A 20,292-nucleotide genomic window follows, 5' to 3' on the forward strand; every position below is an offset into this window, starting at 1 on the left:
TTAAAAATTAGGGATCCAATAGCAACCAATCAGATTATGTCTGTCATTTGTCTATTGCATACTAGAAAACAATAGACAGATGTGATTGCTTGCTACGGGCAACATCATCTTTTTTCATTTTTAGAAGCTTTAGTAAATTTACGCCTTAAGGTGCCCATACACTGTTGCGATATCTCACAGCAATGTACGGACACCCGATAGCCTTTGAGCCGCCCTGGACCTTCCCGGCGGCAGGGACGCATGCGATCCATCACAATTTGCTGTGATGGATCGCATGCATCCCTGCTTCCCGCCCATCTGGCCGTCAGGAGGGAGGTCCCAGGATGGGTGGTCGGACCTGCTGCCCGTCCGCACTGGACCGCGCATCGGACCAGACGGCATGTCACGGACAGCCAATTTGGTCCGATTTACCTGCCTGATTGGTCGCAATCAGTCGAAATCAGACCAAATCGGCTCAGTGTATGGGGACCTTTAGTGTTATCCCTCTCTGGCCTCCCACATTTGCAGAGGAGATCTGCAGCCCAAGACAGTGCTTACTGAATGCTATATGAGGATATTGGTAATATGGAAGTTAACTGCAGTATATTTAAAGAATATCTTATATTTTTCAGAATGGGGAGTCGAATTCAAGTGTATCCGAATGGATCACTTGTTGTCCAATTCGTAAATGAAAAAGATGCCGGCGACTATGTGTGTGTAGCAAGAAATACAATTGGAGATGATGTGACTCTGATGAAGGTCAGCATTACTATGAAACCAGCAAAGATTTATCAGAAACAGCACCTCATGAAGCAAGTTCCATATGGAAGAGACTTCAAGGTAGATTGCAAGGCTTCAGGTTCTCCATTGCCAGAAATATCCTGGAGTTTGCCAGATGGCACCGTGATCAACAACGTCCTTCAAGCTGATGACAGCGGTAGGCGGAGACGCAGATATGTCCTCTTTGACAATGGAACATTGTATCTCAACAAAGTAGGGATGTCTGAAGAAGGAGATTATACATGTTATGCTGAAAACACATTGGGAAGGGATGAGATGAAAGTACATATAAGTGTTGTAACAGCTGCTCCACGCATTCAACTCAACACCAAGACAAAGTTTGAAGCAAGAGCTGGGGCTGACACAGTTTTGGATTGTGAGGCTAACGGAGAACCAAAACCAAAAATATTCTGGTTGCTACCCTCAAGTGATATGATTGCAATGTCCCATGATCGTTATATATTGCATGACAATGGATCATTGTCAATTAGACAAGTCAAACTACTAGATGCTGGAGAATACATGTGTGTGGCGCGCAACCCGGCAGGAGATGATACAAAACTTCTCAAATTAGATGTTCATTCAACGCCTCCTGTTATCAATGGTTTATATAGAAATAAGACAATCATCAAGGATTCGGCCTTAAAACACTCAAGAAAACTAATTCATTGTAGTGCTGAAGGAACACCTCCTCTTCAAATAATGTGGATCATGCCTGATAACATATATCTAACTGCTCCTTACCATGGCAGCAGGATAATGGTACATAAGAATGGAACTCTGGAAATCCGGAATGTAAGGCCATCAGACACTGCAGAGTTCACCTGTGTTGCTCGTAATGATGGCGGTGAAAGTATGTTGGTGGTTCAGTTGGAAGTTGTTGAAGTGCTTAGAAGACCAATGTTTAAAAATCCATTCAATGAAAAGATAATCGCCAAACCTGGCAAAATGGCAATACTTAATTGTTTTGCAGATGGCAATCCTCCTCCAGAAATAATATGGCTTTTGCCGAATGGCACAAGATTTTTAAATGGGCAGAAGTTTACGAACTATTATGCAGGAGCCAATGGAACTTTTATTATTTATAATCCTTCCAAAGATGATACTGGCAAATATCGTTGTGCGGCAAGAAATAAAGTGGGCTACATAGAAAAGTTAATTATTTTGGAGGTTGGTCAGCAACCTAATATTCTAACACATCCAAGAGGACCAATAAAGAATGTAATTGGCGAAACATTGACATTACATTGTCTCTCTGATGGAATACCAAAGCCCAGTGTTATCTGGACACTCCCCAGTGGATTTGTTATCGACAGGCCTCATGTAAATGGGAAATATATGTTACTTGAGAATGGCACACTGGTAATTCAAGAAACCACCATTCATGATCGAGGAAACTATTTGTGTAAAGCCAGAAATAATGCAGGGGAGGCATCCATTAGTGTACCGGTTATGATTGTAGCCTATCCCCCAAGGATTACAAATAAACCACCACATAACATTCATACAAGAGCAGGATCTTCTGTGCGTTTCAACTGCATGGCTATTGGAATTCCAAAACCAGAGATAACATGGGAGTTACCCGATTTGTCAATATTAACAGCAGCTAGTAAAGGTCGACCAACCGGCACTGAGCTTCTTCATCCATCAGGAACGTTGGTTGTGCAGAACCCAAAAAGTTCAGACTCTGGGATGTACAGGTGTATTGCTAAAAACTCTCTTGGTACGGACAGCAGCACAACATATTTAAAAGTAATTTAAACAAAGAATGTATTAGAGAAGCAAACACACACATACATATACGCGCACACACACACACACACACACACATACATACATACATACACACACACAAATAATACAATGGACAATTATTATATGTCTGAAAAGTAGGAAAGCTGTATTTTTATTTCTAGAGAAAAAAATAATTTCAACAAAACACAAAAAAACAAGATTTAAAGCTGCAATCATTTTATTTTGTTTTTACAAAATATTGCCAGTTTGTACAGTTATTTTGTATTCAAATATATTTTTGAAAGTAGCATTTTGCATTATGACAGAGCGGTTTTATATTTTCAAAGAACACAGTTTATTAGAAATAGTTTGAAAATGATGCCGATAGCTTTATTTACATACTGCTGAAACAGGAGCTACACAGTACAAGAGATTATTTATTATGTTATATTCATGGTTTACAGGAAGTAGCCAAGTGGGTCCAATGATCTTCTAATATAGATAACTAGAAGCTAAATCCACCAGTTTGTCTACTGTAATTGCTGTTGGGCTTTATTTCTACCTATATAAATAAATAGATAATGAGTACTGATGAGCATTATGTTAAATGCAAGGTAACTGAATTACAGTTTGTACAATAAAGTTTACTCCATCTGTACTGTTTGGTCTTTTTTATTGTCGGGATTGTCAACATTATCACATAGACCCAAATACACCAGTTTTAAGGTCTGCAAGTGTTGCCATCTGCTGGCAGCGAGTGAAACTACATCTCTTTCTCTTTCACACATACATAGACACAGGACACAGAGGCAATCACACATACTAGACAAACAGAGCCCAGCTTTCGAAGCTTTTGCTTCAAGTAGGCTTAGCTACAGTAGTTCCTAATCTATAAAGCCAACTACTGGCAGTCAGAATATACACACATATAATATTAAAGCAATTTATTAATATGCTAATCAATCAGTAAAGGACTGACTCGCATTGAAGCATTGCTCTTGTTTGCAGTGTGTGGGTTCTGTAACAATTATAATATGTATGGAACATATCTTGTACCCAGGCCCACACTCACCACCCTGGAGACTACGGACACACAACCTTTGGTGCTGTAGCTTTTCCCCGTCCACTTGTTTTTATAAAACAAATCATACACTTAAATAAACCTAGATGGATCATGCAAAGGTTAGCTGCAAGTTATGTTTTTTGGGGGGTTTTGTGTGTGTGTCAGCATCCAGTGGCAGCTCCTACCTGCTAGGAGGAGGAAGGCTTCTGCTGGTCCCTGCCCCCAACACATTATACTGCTTTCAAACAAACTCTACTGCTTCCCAACACACTACCTCAACACTCTTCTGCTTCTCTAACCCACTGTAGTGTTTCTAAAATACACACTTTTATACTTCTCCAACCCACTATACTGCCTCTCCAACACACCATACCAGAGCTAGATTTACACCTCATGGGGCCATAGGCAACATATTGGTTGTCGTCCCCCCCCATTGACAATTACAAATACAAGGAGCTGCACAGTTACCTACCCAAGAGAGAAAATTGGGGGAGACTGTTGAAATGGAAAGGGCTAGTGGAAATAATGGCAGACATGAGAAATCGGGAGGGAGAGAGAAAATTAGCAGATGGGAGGAATAGGAATAGAGAGATGGAATGAGAGACATGAAAATAGAGGTGATGAAAAAAAAACAATATATAAAATCTGTTGCTATCTTCTAAAATGCTATAGATAATTGATTGACATGGAAGCAAGAGAGAGTAGTGCAGAGAGAGGGAGAGAGAGAGAGAGTGGGGAGAGAGACACAGAGGGAGAGGGCCCGATTCAGACCTGTTTGCTGGGCTGCTTGTGTTTGGTGGGGCGGCATTAACCCACTTGCTGGGTTTCCGAACGTACACCCCTACGCCGTACAAGCCCATGTGCAGTGCTGCAAAACGGATATGTACGGTTACACATCTGTTGGCTAGTGCCCGCTCAGAGGAGAAGTCCTTCGATGGTCACCATCGAAGGATTTCTCCTTCTCTGCCTGGTACTTGCAGCCACCACATGACCCAGGAGTTATTTGGTGGCTGCTTGTATGTTCAGCTCGTTTTCACTCCCATGCCTGCTGATGGTTGTTTCTGCCCGCAGTACCTGTCTCATCACTGGTGCCGCAGCAGAGTGAAGGGAGGGAGGGTCTCTGGGCTTTCAGGAGGTGCGGCATCAGTTCCTGTTTGCAGCAGCAGATCAGGGGGCCTGACCATGGGGCATTTTGGACCCACTGGGCCCTAGACAGCCTAGTGATAAACCCAGCCCTGCATCATACTGCTTCTCCAATACACTATACTGCTCTGCAACACAATATACTGCTTCTAAAAACACACTCTTATGCTTCTACCACCCACTATACTGCTTCTCCAATACACTATACTGCTCTGCAACACAATATACTGCTTCTAAAAACACACTCTTATGCTTCTACCACCCACTATACTGCTTCTCCAATACAATATACTGCTCTGCAACACTATTCTTCTCTGCAACACAATCACTGGTGAATCACCCCCTGTATTGCTTCTCCAACAAAAATACATTAACAAAATACAAATACATATATTTTTCAAGAAACGTTATTTCCCTGTACCTTTGTGCGACTTGTTTTAAATGCGTTAGTTAGTTAGTTAGTTAGTTCTGGAATTCATGTTTAGAAGTATAAATTACAAACTGATATTAATTAAAAATAAAGCAGATCTGCCTTCATATCATTAACATGCATCTGTTTGCAAATCACAAATTCTAAAACATTATAATTAATTCAATAAAAAAAGTGCAATTGAAAAATTGACAACTGTGGATGTAAAAGCCCAAGTGGTTCCCTACATACTGTAGAAGAAAAATCAATCCCTGCTAATTACTGTATTTCAAAACCTTTTGATCTACAAAATTGTGTTATTCTGTTATGGTGTGTACACACTGTGAGATTCCTTTGCTATTCGACTAATACTGTGTACACACGGTACAATTTGAGCTTCAATTTTGACGATATAGTCAAAATCGAATCTGGATCACATAGACATCGAATGGACATGTTTTTAAGCTTTCTATGCCGATTCGATGCCGATGCGCGCTCCCGTTCAGCTCAAATTGAAAAGCCATAGACAGTGCACCAATGACTATATAGTGCCGATTGGATGTAGATAGTATGAATTGTATATACTATACTGTATACTCAAAATTGAATGTCAAATTGTACCGTGTGTACACAGCATTAGACGTATTATCTTGTGTAGTCTCTAGAAAGTTAACGATTAAACAATAGTAATTAAACAGACAGGTGACAAACCCAGCCATTCTCCAGTACAGTGACAGTAACAAGTCAGGGCATAGAACAAACTGCAACTTAACAAATAAATGCGACATGTCTAAACCAACTGTGTGACAACCTGTAAATGTTTCACCATAAACAGCCACATTCATTAACATTGTATTTCCCACTTAACACTACAACAGTGAATTTACAGAAACAAGTAAAAAATTCAGTAATAATTTACAGCACTACCCTGTCAAGGACAAAATGTTTAGATGGTTTCTCTTCAACTGACTCCTCTTACCACAGAAGGAACACTGTGAATGTCTCCGTTTTGTATTTACAGTTCCATATACTGTAGCTATAGGTTTTTAAATATGATAGTTGTGAAAAATTTTTTTGACCAAAACTATATATTTTATTGATTTTCTTCCTCTTAGAAGGGCTGCAGTTAGTATTTATTTCTCTAGTATATATTCCTATAAATTATATTGGAGTATACTGTAAATGTGGACAACTGGGTTCTAACGTAATCTCTGCAGTGTTCCTTAGGATATGTGGAGTATAATAAAGGACAGGGTTGTAAATGTATGAAGCTTGAAGTAGTGGTATATATCACCATAAAGAACGTTATGTGCAAGGTGTTAATGTTACTGTCAATCAGCTCCTAACTGTCAATTTACATACTGGAGATGATTGGCTGGTGCAATATCACTTTGCACATAACATTCTATGGGGATAGATACCATTCCTCAAGCTTCATACATTTACCCCAGAGTATTGTCATGTGTTGTGACGGGTAACCTGCAATCAGGGTTGTATCTAAGGGGGTTATTCATATCCGTTCGGTCTTCCGTGCATTCGCACGGAGGACCGATGTTGCGCATCTGCGCATGTGCAGGCGCGTTTCTGTGCATGTGCAGACGTAGAGTACCCACTGCGATCTTTCGGTTTGGCCGGTGCACACACCCATGACGGCGTGCAGGGGGCAGAGAAGGGCGGTGGGCGCTGGGCTGCCCCATTACCATATAGGAAAGCCCTGCATGAACCAGGCCCACTGCTTTTCATTTAGCAAGTGATTAATAAAGGATTTTTTTTATTTATTCACATACTTTTATTATTTCTCAGAATGTTAAATAAGTTACAGATTTTTTTAAGAATGTATACAAAGTTACTCTGTACCATGGAGGTATAACCGTGCCCACCATGATAGCAATGCCATAGACCTTATGGAGGGACACAGCCTCTGCATAGGTTACCAGTGTATACAATTAGGGCATCCAAGGACACCCTCCTTTGCTCTCCCCACCTAAATATACGGTGCACACATACACAATTTGCCATCTCCCCTAGTGCAGGAGCCTGCCTATAGTCCCAACTGTCCCGAGTACAGCGGGATAGTCCCACTATGTGGACACAGTCCCGTTGGCCCACCCATGAACCAGGGCTGTTCAGCTGCTCAGGGAGTGCTGGGGGCATTGTTATGGTTAGCATTACTGCTTTACAGCACTGAGGTCATAGGTTTGATTCCCACCATGGCTCTAACAGTGCAGTGTTTGTATATTCTCCCCGTACTTGAGTGGGTTTCCTCCTGGGAACCCCGGTTTCCTCCTACAATCCAAAAATATACTGGTAGGTTAATTGGCTTCCAACAAAATTAACTCAAGAGGGAATGTGTGTGCGCGTACATGTGGTAGGGAATATATATTGTAAGCTCCACTGGGGCAGGGACTGATGGGAGTGTTCAATTATTCTCCGTAAAGCGCTGCGGAATATGTGCGCGCTATATAAGAAAATGTTAATAAATATAACTATAAATAAATAATACCCCCAAAAGGACAAAAAAGGGTGTCCTCATCCCTCCACCTTAGGCCCCATCCCCTTTACAAGCCCTGGCGCCCCAAGGATCATATTTCTCCCTTCTGACTATACCCACAGCACTTTCAAATGTACTATGCTTGACATATACAGTATCTGTAGTGAACTGATCCCTGAGACAAGCACTTTAATGTGGTGAAGCGATGGACTGTGCTGAAATCTGTAATAATTGATATTGATCACTGTAGTTTCAGCAAAGTAATAGCATCAAAGTTGTAAAACACCATACTACCTCAGTGAATCTAAGAAAAATAAAAAGAGGAATACGAAGTACTGTATAATAACATAGAATATTATAAATTACCTATGAGCTTTTAAATAATTCTAAGATTTAAATAAAAAAAACAAAAAACAAGTATAAATTAAGAGACACAAATATTTCCATTGTTTAGCTCTAGTTTGGTCCGGTGCATTTGTACAGTCAGCAGCGTAACCTGCAATGTCCTTTGTCTGTATTGTTATAGTAGCGAGAAAATCTATTTATTTAAAAAAAAAAAAACAGGCCTGGTGTTCCTTAGGCCGCAGAGTAAACATAGCATCAAATACTAGCCACCTGTTGTCCGGCTGGCCACACACTCAGTAGGATCATATAAGGCTTTTATAAATGTACCGTGTAGAACAAAAAGCCAATATCTGTGTCCGGATTTAGAAGCTGGAAGGATCTCCGTATAAATGCACTGCTTGTTGTGGCTGGTTACCTGCGTGATAAATAAAAAGCACAAATATAACATGTTATATATAGTCATAAACACGATAACCTTTACGAAGTGCACTTTAATATTATTATAACTGTATATGACTGGCATTATATTTATTAGGAAGGGATGTCATTTTTTTACATTGTCCGTAAAGTGCAGATAAAGTAGTTTGTCACCAGGATGGTTGTAACGTGGACACTCTAGTCTACAGCCACAAACATTGCCAAGTCACCAACATTTTTGCAGATGTGCACAGCTGAACAACATGGCGGTACATTGCTGAGAATGGTATACAGTCGTTGGGTCGACACTTATGCCGACATACAATAGGTTGACAACCTACATTAGGTCGACACCTCAAATAGGTCAACATGGTTGGAAGGTCGACACAAGCATTAGGCCGACAATGGCTAGTTTGACAGTCAAAAGGTCAACATGAGGTTTTTCACTTTTTTGAGCCGACATGTGCCGACAGGCGGTATTTCATGCCCTACCATCCACTAGGGCGTGAAGGGAGAATAGAATAGTTTGCCCGAAGCATGGCTTGCGCAGCGAGCCATGCGAGGGGACACGGTACACCAATACGGTGTCCATGTCGACCATGTTGACAATCGGGACAATAAAAGTGAAAAACCAATGTCATCCTTTTGACTGTCAACCTAGCCATTGTTGACCTAATGCTTGTATGGACCTTCCAACCATGTTGACCTTAGGCATGTTGACCTATTTGAGGTGTTGACTTAAGCCAAGACGACCTTATATTGGTTGACCCAATGACCAATACCCCTAAGAACTTAGTGACCCCTTAAGGTTAAGTGACTGTCATACTTCTTTAAAGTTGTATCAAATATTGCTCATTCTTAAAGGATCACAATGGGCGAAAGGGGAAAACGACTTTGGTCCAGTTGCTAATTCCAAAATTGTTGTACAGTACGCCAGGTAACCCAGCACGTGAGAACATTCACTCCACATAAGAAGCTTCAATCTATTCATGTGTATGGTAAATAGGTAACATATATATACTGCATGGCACAACCTCTATCTACATGCTTCCTGAGTATAGCACCTTGGGCCTGATGTAGTTGGAGTCGCTACTGCACTTAGATTTTAATGCAGCACAAATATGTTAATGAGAGCAATTATATATTAATACATCAGAATGCGTACTCGGAAGCAGCATCGAATCACCTGCTGTAGCAGCGGACGATTTGGGAGACCAGTGCAAAAGCTGCTGAGCGTAAAACATTGTTTGGCTTTCAGGAATAAGTGTCATTCACAGATCTTACTGAAAAGAGCAGTAAATGTGTAAATAAACACAATTACGGGGAGAATGAACTGCTCCATAGTCCACATGCAATGGCACACATACTTACAAACTAACACAGACTTGCTACTTGTACATACTGTAGTGGTAATTCTATATTGTGAAAAATACAGGGCAAATTTTACTAAGCTGCTGCCTTCTAGCCAAGCTTATACTTCGGTCTGTTTTGTGTTTGAAAAAGCAGCTTATTTACTACTGTAAGCTGCCGTGTTCTCAGGATTCATATTTTCTGATGGTGAAGTGATTCGTGTTTGGCTGCCCAGTTTGCCGGGAAGTCACCCGAGTGCTTATTCAAATGACTGTTCCCTTGTATTACACAGTCTTAAACTCCACACACTAGAGAATATAGTGAAAGATATCACACAGAAAGGGCTTTCTGTGCGATATTGATAACAATATCATCTAGTGCAGGGGCAGGGAACTTTTTTAGATACGCCAACGTTACCCCCTTTATTTGAAAGGAAAGAAATCCTATAATTGTAATACACACCGTACCCCCAGAAATTGATGATATATCCTGCTAGTACAGTACACAGCCTGGCAGCAATTGATGATGATGATGACCATCTAAGGCTGTGTGTGGCACAAATGTTATACCACACACAGCCATACAGGGTAATCATCATCCTCATCAGTGGCTGCCAGGCTGTGTGTGTGTGGTATAGCCACTGATAATGTGACGTCCAGGCAACTATTAGTGTCAGTATTTGAAGATAATATAGTGACAGTCTGCGCCTTTAGGGAATACCTTTACAGGAGCCTATAACCAGGCAAAGAAACTCAGCGCCGCAGCGTCAGTACAGACTGCATGCTGCCGAGATGGCGCCTGCCCCCAAGTCTGCAGACTAGGGCAGACTTGGGGGCAGGCCTGGGCATCACGCAGGGAAGCATGTTTTACACGAGGGTCTGACACACTGCACTGCATAAGGTCCTTGTACACTACAGTACTGTAACACACACAGCCGGGCATGCATATAGAATCTATATGCAAATATATATTTTATAATTTTATTTATATTTTTATTGTTTTATTTTACTTTACCCATTTAAGACACTGAGTATTTTATCTTATAGACACTCACACCCCAATACATCACCACTAACAATGAAAGTCACCACCCTGCCTAGATGTTGCTTAGCAACTTGATGGGCGAATGCTTTGGTCACTCACCTCCACCACAGTTTACAAAATGTTCTGTTCCTGGTCTTCCCTGCCAGTGGCAGCTGCAGAGGTTGGGCTCCAGCACAGTCCAATATTCAAAGAGGGGGGGTCATCAACTTCCAGTGAGTCCAGGACAGTGATATCTGAGGTGGCAGTAGGTGTGGCTCACCTTTTTGAATATTTAACTGTGCTGCAGCCTCACTGGTAAGGAAGTCCAGAAACAGAGCAATTTGTACCTAATGGAATGGGTCATTTTGGATGGTATGTTACTATTCCAAATCCACGTGGATAGTAAATCAAGCAAATATTGGGAAAACGTAACAAATCTCAGAAAATGTGTTAACAATTTTTGTGTCAATCCCTGTCATGTCAACATTTTTAACCTGTTGATCTAATGCATGTTGGCCTGACCTAGACACTTTCTATCTATCGTACCTGTCTGAACATATGGAACACCAGTCGTAATGATCTAATCAGTGGCAGCTGTAGTGCCAATCATGTAGTGCTGGGGGCACATAAAACATGTGTGTAATATATGTGCTGGATGGTTCCCCTGGGAATCAGCAGAGATAAATACAGTAGGCTTCATGTGTAATATATCACAAATGGATCAGTGGGTTTACAGGCATTTAGGGTCCGCAGATATATTGGTGCATCTGGCTGTGTATACGGGTGGTCCACCAACCACCTGTACGCTTGCTACAGGTACTGACATCACAGCTGGGGCTAGAGGAGACATGGTTAAGCATTGGGTTTTGTAGTGTGATCAGATTTCTGCATCTTAAGAGCACACCAGCAGCTGAAATTCATTGCACACAGTATCCAAGTACAGTAGTTGAAACGAAGAGTAGGACGGGTATATTTACAAGACTTAAGTGTACCATCCAGGCCTTGGAGTTTTCCAACATCTTGGTCCACTTCTCTTTCGAAAAACAAAATCTCTCTAGCTGCATGGGATCTTCGCAGGTCAAGTCTAAATATTGATTTAACTATTAAAGCATGTTGTTGCAGTCTTCATAGAAAAGTTTCTTTCAGAACGCCACTCCCTGTAGCAATGCAATGGGTAAGAAAAATCCCAACAGATGTAAGACAACTGTTCTCAGGTCACCAGTTCGTATTTAGCATGTTCTGGAAGGTGTTCTATAGAATGCGGGTATTGAATTTTCATTTTTCAAACCAAGTTTGTAATTCGGGGTGTTAACCCGCATGACTTGCTGACCTATGTCCCTGGAATCCTCATTTAGATAAAAGAAAGCCCACAGAGCTCATCACAAAGTTTCCAAGCAAGAGGTGTGACAGTAAAGAAATTCCGCCTGCCACACTGGCTTGTCCAGGCAAAAGTCTACTGTGGGGATGGAGGAAAATGCAGTGAGGAAACTTTCACAGCCAGTGCAGAAACGGAAGCAGATACTTGAAGAGTGCCCTTATGATTTACAAGACAATAATGGAAGCATATGTCGGCCAGCCATGTGAGGGTACGCATAAGACTAATTGGGGGTCCATGTCAATTAGCTCATTAGTGACACAATTTTTTTTGCAAAACTCGTTGTAACCTGATTTACTTTAAGGCATACTTACCTACAGTACTTTTTTTTTCTCCTCTCTTGGCCTCTCCCGGAGAGGAGAAAAACTGACGCCATTTGCATTATTTTAGCTCCACCCCTTCCCTGGGAAGACCATAATTACCAGTAATTCGCAAGCGGAGTAGGAAGATGTAGTGGTATCCGTGGGCATGCAGGAGGCTTTCCCACCTTTCAGGGGCAACATGAAGAAGAGGAGTATACCCGCACAGCTTAAAAAGTAATAAACTTTATAATAGTAAACCAACATAAACTTTCATTTTCATGTAGTGATACGCTACCAAAATCTTGTAAAGTGTTGGTGCCCCTGAAACTCAAATTACCAGAATTTACCAGAAGTCAAAGACCGATTGTTTCTTTTTGGAGCACTATTATAGATGAATAATGATTAATTTAATACATAACTTTTAATCCTTAGTCTTTTAAAATTGGCTTTCAATGGTGATGATCAGGGCTGCCACTGGAAATTGTGAGGCCCGGGATGATTTCTAGTCTGCGCACCCCCCCCCCCCCCCTTACTAACCACCCGGCTCTGATGGTCACTTGGGGGGCAGGGGGGGGACAGAGCAAAGCGCAGGCTCCCCCACTCCCCCTTCCACTGCACTAAATAATTTGCGAAATATAGATCCTGTGGGTTTTAGCAGCATCAAACAGTTGCATAACCTAACCTGGGTCTAATTGAATCTGCCCCATAGATTGAGAGAACCAATAAAAATCACAGAGATTATACTCAAATATAAATAGAACTTCTCCCATAACAATAAAATGAATTACATACTAAGTTTTTCGCAAGGCACCGGCAAAAGGCCTAATTTCAACTTTATATCTTTCTTTATTACCTCAGACTTCTGATATTAGAGCTTCATATATAAATGCTTGGGAATCTGACCTTGGAAAAATGCTGCAAGATGATAAATGGTCTGAAATTTACTCTAATGTTGCCTCTAGTTCGATATGTGTAAAACTTAAAGACAATGCATATAAACTTCTCTATAGATGGTATTATGTCCCAGTTAGGCTTAATAAAATGAACGCAGATATATCCCCCCTATGCTGGAGATGTAAAAAGTCAGATGGAACTTTTCTGCATATCTGGTGGCCCAGTTTTAAGCCCTTTTTGGCAGAAGCTGGCATCCTTAGCTAGTTATATTCTGCATATGCAAATTCCATTTGAAGCTGGCTATTTTCTACTCTCAATGAATATCCCAGAAACAACTTGTGCGAAGAACAAATTGTTCACTCATATGGTTCTGGCGGCTAGAACCTGTATAGCGGGTCTTTGGAGATCACCAACTGTCCCGTCTCTGGCTGAGGTGACCGCTAAGATCTGGCATATTCATTCGATGGAGTACATCACTAGTATCTTAAATTGCTCTTCCACTAAATTTATTAAGGTCTGGGAGCCCTGGACCACATATTTTAATGTACCCCCAGCCTTCCACTAAAAACTGAGGAATGGATCTCCAAATGGGTTAGACCAGTCGGGTAGGACCCCCTCCTTTCCGGATCCCTCCTTCCCCTACCCTGTCTCTTCGCTTTCCTTGTCTTCCTTCCTTTATTCACCCTCCTTTTCTTCTCTATTAAATTTCTTAAATATTTTTGCTTTATGGTTTTTGTAGCTTATAACAGTGTTGTTTTTTTATTTTTCTTTATATGTATGTATATATATATATATATATATGTATGTATATATATATATATATATATATATGTGTGTGTGTATGTATATATATATATGTATTTATTTAGTTTTATATTTTTATTTTTATTCTTTTTATTATTTATCACTGTTTATATGCATTATATCTTTATTGTCTTTAAGTATATTATCACCCTTAAAAAATAAAGAGATGCCTCTATATTTTGTTGACTGTAAATATTTGGTCCGGGTTCTGGAACCGCTGCGTTTGTTCCTAAATTTTACGTTAATTTGTTCATATTTGGACCCTGTTCTACATTATGGAGGTTATTCTGATCGTAGCGGCCAAACGTGCGTACGTTCGCTATTAACGTACGCTATCCGTACGCGGCCGTTGGGGTTAGGTCCACCCACAACTCAGCCGCATTCGTACGGCCAGAAACATCGGCAAAGGGGAGTGGCGTACAATTGAGCGTACGCCAACGTACACGGACGGGCCAGCCCTTACACTCCGACAACTGGCGTACAATTGAGCGTACACCACCGTTTACGGACGTCTCTCGGCCGTCTTCCCACCGACTTCTTGCGGCTATCTGAGCGTACGCCAGCTTGCACGGACGGGTCCCTATTGTTTTCAATAGAAAAGTCAGCTTATGTCACCGCTCGTGAGAGTGAGCGTACGTCCGTGTACGCTGACATACCCTTCATATATATGGACCTGCAAATCTTGCCTTTCAACTATAATTATGAAAATTAATTAATTGATTGAATTAATTAATGTGCAAAATAGTGGGCATGGGCTTAAAACATTGCTGAAACATCCTTTGTAGGTGTTAGATGTGGTTTATGTTATTGTATCATAAATACAAAACCTATGTTTGTATTAGAGTGAACACGTTGACACATGTCGACTTGTGTAGATTGAGTGTGCTACTGTGTAAAGTCTATGAAAGCACGTAGTGAATGTGTCTAACTGTTTAACAAATACCTACCTTAGCATATATAAGCAGGTCTTACAAAGATTCTTACCTTAAATTAAACAAACCTTTAAATGTAGAGAAGTATAGAAAGATAAGCTTCCAATGTGTTAGAGTGCTGTGTGTGGCTTGCAGGTAGTGAAATCATGGTTTGGACTTAATAGACTGCAGCATTGGTTATTACATTCAGGTGTATGTGTTTGGTAGTAATCCGTGTAAATTAGCTAACCCAGGCGCACGCTGGCATGCGGTATCTGTAGGGGTGGTTTGAGATGGCGGTTGGCGGCCGCCTGTTTTGTGTCCGAAATGAACGGTGCTTTAGTCGATCGTGCGGTAGTAGCACCGCTCATTTTTGGTGCACACCCCCGTGTACGCCCATATTTACGCCCATTTTCCCTCATTATTTCGGCCGCTCCCCTCATCACGCCCCTATGCCGCCCCCAATGCCCGTACACTCGCGTATAGGTTTTTTCGCACATAGAGACCCGGCCGTAAGCGTTGTTGAGTGTTCGCGCCTGCGCATTAGCGAATGTACGCATGCGCAGATCATAAAAAACCCCGGGACGTGCGCGTACGGCCCGGCCGCACCAACCAGAATAAGGCCCTATGTCTTTTTGCCTAACTATTTCTTGATGTATCCATGGCATCTCATTAATAAAATTTAATTTATAAAAAAAAAAAAAAATGAATTACATGACAGGTGGATCAGTCTATTTTCCATGGTCAGGAGGTCTCTCATATGACCCTCCATTATCAGCCACTCTCATAATCTGGTAGTCTCTGCTGCCTGTTATCAGCCTGCATAAAAGGGGTCTCAGAGGTCTGGGAAGTGCCGTATGTCACAGACATTGTGACCCCCCCTCACCCACAGGACAGCTGGGCAGCCGCTTCTCTGCTCTTCAGTGTCTCCGCATCCCCCCGCTTCTGTGACTGCCAGCGTCCCTGTATTACCCCTGCTCTGACCGCCCCTGTCCCCGACCCCCCCTCTCGCTTCTGTGTCTGACAGTGTCCCCACACACTCCCTCCCCCGCCTCTGTGTCCCCATGTCCCCTGCTTCTGTGACCAGCAGTGGTCCTGTGTCTCCCCCTGCATCTGTGACTGGGGGGATCCTGGGAGGGTAGGCAGGTATGCCTAACCAGCCAATAACATTTTGAGGCCTTTAAAAATGTAAAGTATCATTAAATGAACTGAAAGGGTGCACAAAGTTTTTACACATTGCCCGTTTAAATTTAGCAAGTAAATAGAAACTGTACATTGAAATGTATAGAAAAATCTCACGTTTAAGTTTCTACCATGTAGGAGTCGTGTTAAATTCTTTTCACATAGAGATTCAGGGGCAGATTTATTAAGCTTGGAGAAGAGATAAACTGGAGATAAAGCGGAGAAAAGGTAAAAGGAGATAAAGCACCAGCCAATCAACTCCCAACTGTCTTTTTCAAACACAGCTGATTGGCTGGTGCGTTATCTCCTTTTACCTTCGCTCCGCTTTATCTCCAGTTTATCTCTTCTCCAAGCTTAATAAATCTGCCCCTCAGTTCAATGTGGTTTTAAATCACTTGCATACAAAAATGTATAAACGAAAAGTATATTGGGAAAGCTAACTAGGCCATATTAAGTAAAGGAGGAATCATGATATTTGTACTGAACAACCTAAACACGCAAAGGATATATTCACTAAAGATAGGTAGGATTTAAAAGGGCAATATATTTCAGAAAAACTAAGTCTGATTTTGTATACAGTATATAACTCCAGTATATAAATGCAGCCCCCAAATCTGCCACAAATTTGGTGGCTTTAAAAATAAATCTTTAGTAAATATATTCCAAAGTCAAAAATCTATGCTAGATACTGACCTACTGTACCAGATGGTGAAAATATTGCTAAGTTTATGAAAAAAATCAGTGACACTTGGAATGGAGACCTAATGGTATGGCACCTCCAGTAGTATCCTATGGTTCTAGCAATGACGGCATGACTTCAGATGGATCTGCACGGCTGCGGGCGGTGAGTATTGCTAACTCCTAACCTTCCCTTCCCCTGGCCTAATCTTATCCTTCCGGTGTAGGTCCGTGTGACACGTCGACATTGCAGACATGTCAACATTCTACACTTGTTGATATACTCTCTTTATTACAACATTTACATTGCCTTAGAACAATCATTTGTAACTTGTAATGACCTTGTTTTATACTAGAATGAGTTTGTTTAGTTACGGTACTGTACATAATCTGTATCATACTTACTTGAAAGTTGTTTTTGAAGTTGTCTGACTAAAGCGGCAGTTTGCTGTTGCTGTTGAGTCTGTTGTAAACCTTGGATGGGAAACTGAAAAATATTTTCCAAAAAGAGGCAGTTCATATATCATATATACTTTATGGCTGTGTCTTGTTATTACAGGTGATCAATATGCAAGTTTCTGGCACTTATCATTTATAACTGAAGACACTTCATATAAAGGGCGGTGTGCTCTTGCAATAAGAGCTGTCCCTTGCGATGCGTCAACGGGGCATGCTGGAAAGGATTGGTGATGGATCCCTCACACAGTGCTGTGGAAAGAAGCCCATAGGCTTCTACAGGGTATCGCCAGACCCTCCACAGCGCTGCACGTTTATACCAGATCTTTACGTTAGTGCATCCCGCCCAATATGTGATAATAAAGGGATATACTTCTCTTGGCATGCTACCTACCAGTGGCTGCAGTTAGCTACAGCCCCCAGGGTGCCTTGGGGGAACAGGGCACTCACTCGTAAGGTCGACTCTAGGCAAATCAAAGGATTTTCCCAGTCAAGTGTACGTAACTCTAACCCTTCCACAACTCTGCGACAGAGACGGGTCGACCGAAGCCGAAGCCATACACCCTCCCTTAAAACGCTGGGCACGCTTTTGTTAATCTGACGCTCCCAGAAAATGGGTGGTTACCACCCACAAACATCAGCTTCCTGTCAGTCAAGTGGCAAGGGCTTTGCAGAATTTTTTTTTATTTTTGTTGCTATTTGGCCTCAAGCATGCACGCTCTGATCCGTGTGCAAGCGATGTCGTTTGAGCATCGATCAACTTGCAAATTTGCATAGCAGCGATCTGGTCTGAATAACCCCCAAATTCCCTGAAACATGAAATATTTAATCCACAATGTTACCCGACAATATAGAAGCGCATTACAGCTATGTAACCTACAGTCCCCTACAATGTACAGTATGACTGACTCACCCAGGTTAAATGTTTCAAGTAGGTTTAAATTATTGTCCCACAGTGTCAAGGGAAACCACAAACATTTGCCAAACTTTAGTTCCCAGTAAATTTCACATGAACTTATTAGATATCACATGTCCATATAATTACACACAAGGGGAAGATTCATGCTCTTTATACAAATATAACATTGGTATGCAATCCAGCCACTAACAGACTATAAATCACATTACCTGCTAAGAATGTCTCATAACATCCATTTTTTGGTCAGGAAAACATTGTACCTTGAGAAAAAAAACTAACTTATTTTCTTAGTTTAAACCCCCATATATTTCCAACTATCCTGTACCTTAAAAGGCCCATAAGGAATATTCGTATGACAAATGCCAGCTCTAAATGGCCGTAAAGAGAGAAATATAAGTAAAGTCATTGAGAAGTCTGTATGACTCCGATTCTCAGACAGAACGGAAATATAAACTATGAATGTAAGCATATAAACGAGTACTCCATGTGGCCTGATTGAGATGATTAATTACAGACAAAAACATCATAAAACCAAAAACTGCAGGATAAGCAGAAACGAAGAAAAAAAACACAATGATTACAGTATAAGCAGTATTACATTCATATACGCGTTTGTAGTAAGGGTCTATTTAAGAGTTTGACATAAGTCCAACGGCAGACTGCAAAAACGTGTTGGTAGCAAAAGCGTGCTTATATATTATGTGACAAATGAAAAAGAATAAAAAATAAACTGCACAGTATAATAACATGTTACTGCACATATTTAGATCTGAACACATCTAAAGAAGCCTTAATGAACTTTGCCTGAGGGCCCAGAGAGGGTAGAATCCCATACATACTAGAGGATATAATGAAAGATATCATTCAGAAAGGGCTTTCTGAATGATATTGTTAACAATATTAAGTGTACACACTAGAACAGTGGTTCCCAAACAGCGTGCCGTGTCACCCTAGGGTGCCTTGGGGGACTTGCAGGGGTGCTTTGTATTGGTGGTCCATGACCAATTCAAATAATTTATGACCAATGTACTGTAGTAGACAAATTGAGGACAGACAGAAGTGACTCCTGTCCATTATCACATAACTGACCCTAAAATGAGATCTAAACATCATTTAAGTTAATATTTTTTTCTGATTATTCTCAATGCAAACTTTTGGCCTAGGGGTAATGTAAAAAACAAAAAATCTGATACTCAGGGGCACCGTGGTTCAAAAATGCTTAGGAACCACTGCAACAGACAATATAGTGAACAAGCTCCCGCTTGTCGTTAAGGTTGATTGATGTCTACTGAACATATAGCCAAACGACATGCATGTCCAGCGGGTCTGGGTGACATCACTGAACAATATCATTGGCTGATAAAGTCCAGTATGTATGCACAATATCAGCTACCCACGGCCAACCACCAAGAACCGTTGCAATCTATTGGACCATCACGCAATAGATAACATTTATCCTTGTGTCTCAATGCCTATTTACCTATGGATTGTAAGCTTGCACGCAGGGCCTTCCTTCCTCTATGTCTGTATATTACCCAGATTTGTTTTATCACTGTTATTTCCAATTGCAAAGCACAACAGCATTTGTTGCACTATAAAAGGAACAAGAAAATTCCCAGGACCAAAGGCCAAGGGAAAATAACAGGCGCTTAACCGGAGGTGTTTTTTCAGGGTGTAAGCTGCTGCTCAAGGGGGGATAGTCAGTCCCCACCACAAGAAAACACAAAAACAAATTACGCCAAAGCGTGTGAGCAGCGCTAAATGAGGTGACACACACCAAGTAATAAATGTAGTAATATTTTACTTGATAATATTAAAAAGCATATATTGGGGTACAATACAAAAATGCAAAAATACACAGTAAAAACAATATAGGTACCATAGAAAATAATTCTTCACATCACAAGCTGGGGTAAGTATGACTGTATTGAGTCCAGTGTAGGACAAGGAATATGTATCACGTGATACATATTCCTTGTCCTACACTGGACTCAATACAGTCATACTTACCCCAGCTTGTGATGTGAAGAATTATTT

The 20,292-nt window shown here is 41.1% G+C and overlaps 2 protein-coding genes across 4 annotated transcripts in view; one reads left to right on the forward strand and one right to left on the reverse strand.

Moving 5' to 3' along the window:
- Positions 1–3,135, forward strand: part of IGSF10 (immunoglobulin superfamily member 10) — a 36,588-nt gene extending 33,453 nt beyond the window's left edge. Inside the window, exon 7 of the mRNA XM_083177936.1 lies at positions 612–3,135. Coding sequence (XP_083034062.1) covers positions 612–2,520 — 1,909 coding nt within the window. The 3' untranslated portion in view covers positions 2,521–3,135. The remainder of the gene's footprint in view (positions 1–611) is intronic.
- Positions 2,727–20,292, reverse strand: part of MED12L (mediator complex subunit 12L) — a 458,604-nt gene continuing 441,038 nt past the window's right edge. For all 3 annotated transcript variants that reach the window (XM_083177939.1, XM_083177937.1, XM_083177938.1), the window contains exons 44-45: positions 17,286–17,367; positions 2,727–8,359 (exon numbers count right to left, since the gene is read on the reverse strand). In XM_083177939.1, the coding sequence (XP_083034065.1) occupies positions 8,307–8,359; positions 17,286–17,367 (135 nt within the window). In that variant the 3' untranslated portion in view covers positions 2,727–8,306. The remainder of the gene's footprint in view (positions 8,360–17,285; positions 17,368–20,292) is intronic.

This window comes from Crinia signifera, chromosome 3 (genome assembly GCF_055691185.1).
Source record: "Crinia signifera chromosome 3, ASM5569118v1, whole genome shotgun sequence".
Lineage (NCBI taxonomy): Eukaryota > Metazoa > Chordata > Amphibia > Anura > Myobatrachidae > Crinia > Crinia signifera.